General features: G+C 36.8%; 1 protein-coding gene across 3 annotated transcripts in view; it reads left to right on the top strand.

Annotated features, from left to right (window-relative positions):
• CWC27 (CWC27 spliceosome associated cyclophilin) overlaps positions 1 to 7,614 on the top strand; it is a 237,247-nt gene that overhangs the window by 54,432 nt on the left and 175,201 nt on the right. For all 3 annotated transcript variants that reach the window (XR_011921489.1, XM_072416360.1, XM_072416359.1), the window contains exons 12-13: positions 4,579 to 4,688; positions 5,677 to 5,783. Coding sequence is in view for 2 of the 3 variants with exons in the window: in XM_072416360.1 (XP_072272461.1) it covers positions 4,579 to 4,688; positions 5,677 to 5,783 (217 nt within the window). In the remaining variant the exon portion in view is untranslated. The remainder of the gene's footprint in view (positions 1 to 4,578; positions 4,689 to 5,676; positions 5,784 to 7,614) is intronic.

Raw genomic sequence — 7,614 nt, 5'->3', positions numbered from 1 at the left:
TATATATATATATATATATATATATATATATATATATATATATATATATATATATATATAAAATTTATGCACACACACTCCTTTGGCCTCAACAGGCTTGTTTACATCATAGCACACTTGCTGTGGAGGGATAATAGCACTGTGTTGTGTTGCTGCACATTGTAATGTGTTTGTGTTGTGAGCTGTCCTTGTATTGCCACCCAAAACAGGTGGTTTGAATAAGCCCCAACAAATTGGGAATACACCCTGTGGCTCGTTAAGAATTGTCACGCAAAATACTATGTCACTATGATGTTCCCTATGCTTTACAAAGTTGATAACATAATAAATGTAGCTCTGGACAAAAAAGTATAGTATAACCCTGTTTGTCTCAAATAGAAAAACCTAACTAATAAAGTAGCTAACTATGTATTTTAGTCCAAACCTGGGGAACAGGTGAAGATGTGAGTGTTTTATAGGCTTGTAACTGCTTATTACTAGTTATATGACCAATCCAAAATCAGACCAAGCTCAGATATGCACCTTATAATGTCTGTAATAAAAATATTTTTGGCCACCAACTGGAGGAAAATCTAGATGGAGAAAAAAGATGTCTTGTGTGGGTGAACAAATTCTGCCATATTTTAGATGTGTTCTGCTTGTGTTTTGGGATCAATTCCATTGATTGATGCATTAATTTTCAATTTAGCTCCTTTATTTTTTTTTGTATTATTTCTAAGCTGTATTAGCTTGTTTCAAACTTCAAATGAGCTAGGAACACATATCAACGTACACAGGCACATATTTTGTTAAATGTATGTAGGTAATACTGACAGTTCTTACATTAGGCACCAAAAAGACACTTAAAAATGAAGCTTAAATATACACGAACATTTTTTCTGAGCTTGGTAATGTTTAGAGACCCTACTGATAGCACAGTAGGTGCATCCCTCCATTAAACTGTAAATTATGTTTTTGCTTTGTTCATCATTCCTTCCTTTGCACTAAGCAACTTTCAGCTTGCCCATAAATACGTTTTAAATATGGCATGCATTACACATATGCACTACCGTATACTTAGTATTGTTACATGGGTATTATTTTTTCTTTGTTCCCTTTAATACTGTGGAAGATAGCGATTTATCCTTTAATTATTCTGCCAAGTTCTTCTGTAATTTAAAGCTTTATCAGTCTAAATCATGACCAAAACAAATGTTAATCTTGGTGCCATACATTGCACATGACTTAATTTCTTTTAGCCTCCTGGCTACAGAAATTTGGCTTTGATGTTTCATAATGTAAAAAATGTTACATTTCCTGTAATATTTGTATGCCAAGGACTCAAACTGGCATTGATATTTTTGCTGTCATTTTTTTAAGGTGCGTACAAGATAGAATAATGACAATGAGCAGATGTTTTCTTTTATGCTATACGATAAAACATAAACATAAAATTGTCTCCATGCAGTGATACAAAGTTACATAATTAGAAATATTTGGTGTACCTTTCATTCAGAATGTTATTCTTAACATAAGTAAATATTATATATTTAACTGTTGTATGTCGATGCACTTAAATAACAACTAATCTGTAATGTTTGCAGCTTTAGAGGTCAGTGAGATGGTTTAAAAACACTCCTGTCACTATGATGGGGGTCACTTGTTAACCTTACTGACCGGTGTCTGGGCTGCAGTAACATTACGCTCTTGCAAGCTCTCTGTATGATACTATTCCAGACTTATGGCAGTGTGGCTTGTCTCTTGCTGGCCACTGTAGTTTCTCCCTAAGACCTTTACATCAGCACTTTCTACAGAGAATAACATTTAGTGTAGGGGGAACTGTATTTCAACTTTATAGTTATCAATTAACTGAAAAGGTCTCTGCAAAGAGATCATTTTGGTCAATTATTATAAATCTATACAATAGATTAGAAAATAGTGTTCAATGGTTCAGACTATTACAGGCAGCTTAGAATAAGGTTTGTCAATCTGGTAAGAGACCTAAGAGACAGAATACCCCTGTCCTTGCTATGCTGCCCAGTGAGGGGTGCCTAGATACCAAAATTGGCTGAACAGAGTGTTTGGCAGGAAAACCAGTCAACCTGTATTTCAAATATTCTGTCTACTTGTAATCTATGTAATGACATAATCTGTTTGCATTGAGGTAAACTATACCTTACTGAGTATAACTTCATTCTTGGCATACCATGGGCATCTATCCACCTATCGTATTCACTCTCTGAGTGGGTTTCATATGATTTCCATTACACGGAATTGCAGTGTTCTCCCCAGCCCTTTTAGCTGGGTGCACCGCCCAGCACTTTTCAGTAACCACCCGGCTGTTTTTGGGTGGTTACTGAAAACTTGTGTCACAATACAGGGCTACCACCCACCTATTGCTTCCTTCCACCCAGCTTAAAAACATTTCTAGGGAGAATACTGAATTGGCTTTAGTTTAATGTTCTGATGGTGTTCTTCTTAGTGGTTTTTGAATAGTCATGAACATCTGGTGCGAACAGTGTTACATACATTCATGCTTGGTTTACCTGGAAACCTAAAATGCTTATAAGTTGGCCATCTTGCAACATCTGGTAAGCAGACTTGTACGCTTAGTGACAAACTGATACAATTTGTTCTCCAATGTTCACATTACTTACATTGCTTACATGCTGAAGTATAACAGCCACAAAAGTTGGAGGAAAGGGGGAATCTTAAAAGGGACAGTCTGACTCAGACTTTTATGCAATATCTAATTTATCGCAGAAATTGCTGCAGTTTTTGATGGATGTGCAACATGAGCGACTGGCATCCTACACAGCTGACTGCACTTTTTGTATGGTTTAAAGAAAACCTATCCAGGGATAATAAAGAAGCAACTTTTGCTTTGCTCTTCCTCTGAAAATGAGAGTTGTCTGCCTGTCACATTGCCCATCCTCCTTCAAAACAGTGAATTACTGGCCCAGAATAAGTAAGGTAATGGATTCTTACTTCACTGGCAACTAGCATTTTCTGGTATGAAGAGTTTTCCTTAAATTAAAGTACTGTTTACAGTAGAGAAAGAAAATAACAAATCCTTCAGTTGCCAAAGAGGGAAACATTGGCCTATATAGGATATATATGAATGAATGAGGAGTTTCAGTTAGGCCAATGGTGCCTCAAAACAGGCTGTATAATGAGATTTTGGACTCAACTTGGACCCACTGCTTTCTAGCTATTTTGATTCCCTAGTTTTGGTTCTATTGCAATTTTATCTTTATTTATCTTTTAAGTTGAAACTGATGCCACTTGTAAAAAAAAAAAAAAAAAAGTTAAAATTTTTAAAAAATTGTAAAAATGACCCGTGGGTCAGAACATAAGAATATATTTGTTAGCTTAAAAAAATGTGCCTATTTTAAGGCTGTGCTTAATACCAGATTTCAACAAAAAGGTGTTGATTCTGCAGGTGAAATCTGTAATAGCAGATCTCGCATTTTCCACATTCCTCCTTGACATTTATTTTCTCTGGAGTGACTCTGACTCTGGAATTACAACTTATTTTAGGTAAAGGGCAAGGAGCTGCTTGCTTACAAAACATATCAAATGGAGTGCATACACACAATAATCAAACCAGACAAGCCACACACACAATGAATGAACACAAAAATACCTGCCTTTACAAAGTCCATAGTCATGTCACTAGCTGTCCCTCAAAGGGGCTTACAAGCTAATACCTAAGTCATATGTGTAATAGTCTAAGGCAATTTTTTGAGTGGGAAGCCAATTAACCTAACTGCAACTGTTTTTGGAATGTTGGAGGAAACCAGAGTACCCGGAGGAAACTCATGCTGATAGTGTCCTGGCTAAGATTCAAACCTAGGACCCAGTGCTGCAAAAGCCAGAGTACTAACCTCTGAGCCACCGTGCTGCCCAACCAATTTCACTTAATTTTCTTTATAGGAGTTGCTGCATGCCCAACATACAAGACCAAAATTCCTACTAGAAAATGAACTTGGGATGTCCATATTTTAGGCTGTAGAGCCATATAAACATAGATATCAAAGGTGGCTGAAAATAAGGCAGATTTTGAGTTTGTGTGTATGTTATTATTCATATTACTACAAGGCATTTTTATTTTTCTAAAATAAATCCTTTTTGGCTAGGCTAGTTGGCAAATATGCCTCCAAAGAATGCCAGTTTACTATTTGAATTTTATTTTCTTATATATTGGCGGTATATTTACTTTTGTTGGCACTAAACCTCAGTGACTTTGGCATGAAGAATGTTAATCATTTAATCTTAGTTATTCCTGCTCCCCCCCTCCCCAACTCCCTAGTTCTACTTCGATATAGCTGTGATAGTCCATCCTCCCTACCTCTGTTTTATCTAAAACCCTCCTTTGGCTTAGAAAACCCAGCATGAGAACCATATAAAATGGCAGTTGTCAACATCAACAACATAAGATAATGATATTATGAGTTTATGAGACAGAAATGTGTTTGCATTTTAGATATTTTAATCTCGGCATATATTTAGATATTTTGCCTTATATTTTTGCCTAATGTAAGATGGCAAACTAATAAAAACTTATTTTATTAAAAAACATTTTTTTATTTTTTTAAGCTGAAAGATCAGTGGCCAATAGCGCTCTGGAAGAATATCTTAAGGAGAAGGAAAAATATCAAGACTGCAAGAAGAAGAATGCAGTGAAAGGCTCATCCAGAGAACAACAGGTGAATTAATAATAACATGTATTAACAAATAATTTCCTTTTAAAGTTATCCTTCTCATCTTAATAAAATGAAGGCATCCTAAAAATGTAAGATTCAAAAGTAACAACTGAAAGGCATTAAAGCATATGCTTGGATTAAAAAAAAAAAGCATAATGGGTACAATTTTGGAACACATGTGCACATATCCAGTACAGTGGCGAGCCTTCCCACTTCCCACATATACCAACCAATAGGAATGCTCCCCACAGTATATCTTTAGAGCAGAATTAAGTATTTAAAAGTTTGTGCGACTGTTTCTCTTGACTGATGGTTGTGGCCAGTAATGCAATCCCCACATCCTGCTGTGAATAGCTCAGAGCGCTACCCCTTACAGAAAAAAAGGGGGCAAAAATTTAACAGCAGTAAAGCTCAATAACAAGACAGATGAGAAAATGAGTTAAAAAGACTTCAAAACCATACAAAATTTCACTGAACTTCATGGAATGGTATGCATGTATATTTTCTGTATGTTTGTAAACATTACCTCTTGTCCCATTGTCTTATCCCCAAAACCACAATGCTGAATTTAAATTTAGAAGCACCTACTATATGACCTTTCTTGGATTAACCCCAAAAACTAAGGTATATATTGTGTAATGATTTGACATTAGGATGTGAACATCAGTATGGAAACACTGAGATGATTCTAGACAATGGCTTGTGTTCAGGGTAAATTCCATATACTGTATACAAACAAGACAAATGTCTGTAATATCTAATATGTTTGTTTTAATCTCTTTATATATATTTGAGATGATGGGATGAGTTTCATATAATTGTATAGTATGTAATTGTGAAGTATGCCAGTGTGTGTGTGTTTTTATTTTACATTATTTAAAGGAATCCCCGAATCATTAATTATTGAACCTAAGCATTCAGCTGATATTGACAATATATGACAAATGTATTTTTATTAGATCTTAGAGACAAGGATGTGTTTACATTTCAGACACTTGCTCTTCTGGACCGGTTTAAATCGAAGCTCAATCAGGCAATTTCTGAAACACCCGAAGCAGATGTAAGATCTGACACAGAAGAAGACAATGACAAAGGATGGTAGGTGTTGCCTTGTTAATCCCTGATCACTGTAATTTATCTGAAGCACTTATCATGTAGTAAGAGCACTTCTGATTGGTGCACTTTTTGGGTATCAGAGGAGGGGGGCACGTCAGACCACGGACGCTGCTTTTTATGAGACAGACACTGTCCAACTCTAATTAGATGCTGCACATGGTTGTTTAAACCTTGCTGCAACATCTATCTGTTCAATAAAGAGTAAAAATATATTAGGTTTGTTACTGCATAGCACTGCCTGTCTGCATTACAGTCATTTGTGAGGGTTAATTTGGCCTTCGTTTAGTTATATTATTTTTCCAATGCTTACAAGGGGTATGTTGTCAAACTAAGTGCTTTTTATGGAGTCTGTAGTGATTCTGGGGCACCTGTTCTGAATCCCTCTAGTGGGGGGGGGGGGCAGGGTCATCATCACTATGCAACTTATTAGGATTCCTTTTTAAAGAGATAAAAGAAGAAACCGGGCAACTGTGTATTGACAAAGGTAACAGGTTCACTTTACAGCATTCAAATACAGTTCCTTTTATGAACCTAATGTAGAGTTTAAATAATGCCGGTTACCTTCCTTGACCTCAAATGTCTTCTCTTTCTAGCATTTCGCTGTTTGGACCCTCAGTGGTTATTTTTCATGGTACATTGCCTCATATTAGATGTAAGAACATAGGAAGTGTGCCTAGTTTTTGAATATTTATTTTCCCTGGTGTCTGCAAAAGAATGTGCTGGAACTTTGTTATGTTGTGCACAGCCTCCAGGGGAACCACTTTTCAAGACACATTTCAGCACACTGCGGTAGTGCTAATTAAAGGTAAACTTGATTGGTTAAGTATGCAGAAATCAGAGACGTTTTGGATTCCCAGCCTTTTGGTAGCAACTGAAAAATGTGCCTGGACATTGTGGAGACTGCATAACAAGGTATTAGTGTACCATGTACAGTTGATATTGTTTTGAACGGCATCAGACCATTTCAGAAGTTTAGATTTTGTATTTTAATAGCACTTCCTGCGATTGTCAATTTAAAGGTAGTATTGTACATTGCCAAAACCAAAGGTCCGAAATGACCTTTTAGAATTTGGCAGCAGAAGCATATACTGTCGCAATGTTTTTTTTTTTTTAAAGGAGTTGGACAAAAGCAAGGAAGGGCTGTAAGGTAGTTCAGTGATGTTTAATGATAATATTGAGATACAGTGTGTTCTGGAGTGAGGTTTATGTTTCAATGATTTTTACTGATTTTTCACTTTTTTTCGAATAACCAGTACAAAAATACAAAACAATAAAATACACAAAACACACATAACAGTGGGGGTCACATAAGACAAGTTATGTCCGGACTCCATACAATTCAATTCCAGAAACATGTTACACTAATTAGGTACAGTACCCTGGAGACCACTTTGAACCTGTTTTGTAAAATTTGCAAAGCTTGAGATTGACTTGGAGCTTTACTGTGTGACTTGCTGCTGGGTTGAGCACTTTCACAGTATGAGATTTTTAGCAACACATACCTTCTCGTCTATTGATCTCGACATTTTATTTAGTGGTAAAGGACCTGTGTGTGTCCATATTAACCTCCCTGGCGGTATTCCTGAGTGTGGCTCGGGGTTAATTTTCAGTACCAAAAGCGGTAACCCCGATCCACACTTGGGGTGGAATTGCCAGAGAGTTTCAAAAGCTTACCTGGTAAGCAGTGCCCACAGCGTCCTCCAGCGGTGCCTGGCATTTTCTTCCCCTGGAGATGCTGGCCGGGCATCTGTGTAACCTGGGGATGCACGGCCGGCATCTGCGTGCGAGCGTGTGGCTGGGAGGTGGGAAATTT

The sequence above is a fragment of the Pyxicephalus adspersus genome, chromosome 6 (assembly GCF_032062135.1).
Source record: "Pyxicephalus adspersus chromosome 6, UCB_Pads_2.0, whole genome shotgun sequence".
Lineage (NCBI taxonomy): Eukaryota > Metazoa > Chordata > Amphibia > Anura > Pyxicephalidae > Pyxicephalus > Pyxicephalus adspersus.
Note: the sequence above shows the minus strand (reverse complement) of the source record. Positions and strands in the feature narration are given on the sequence as shown.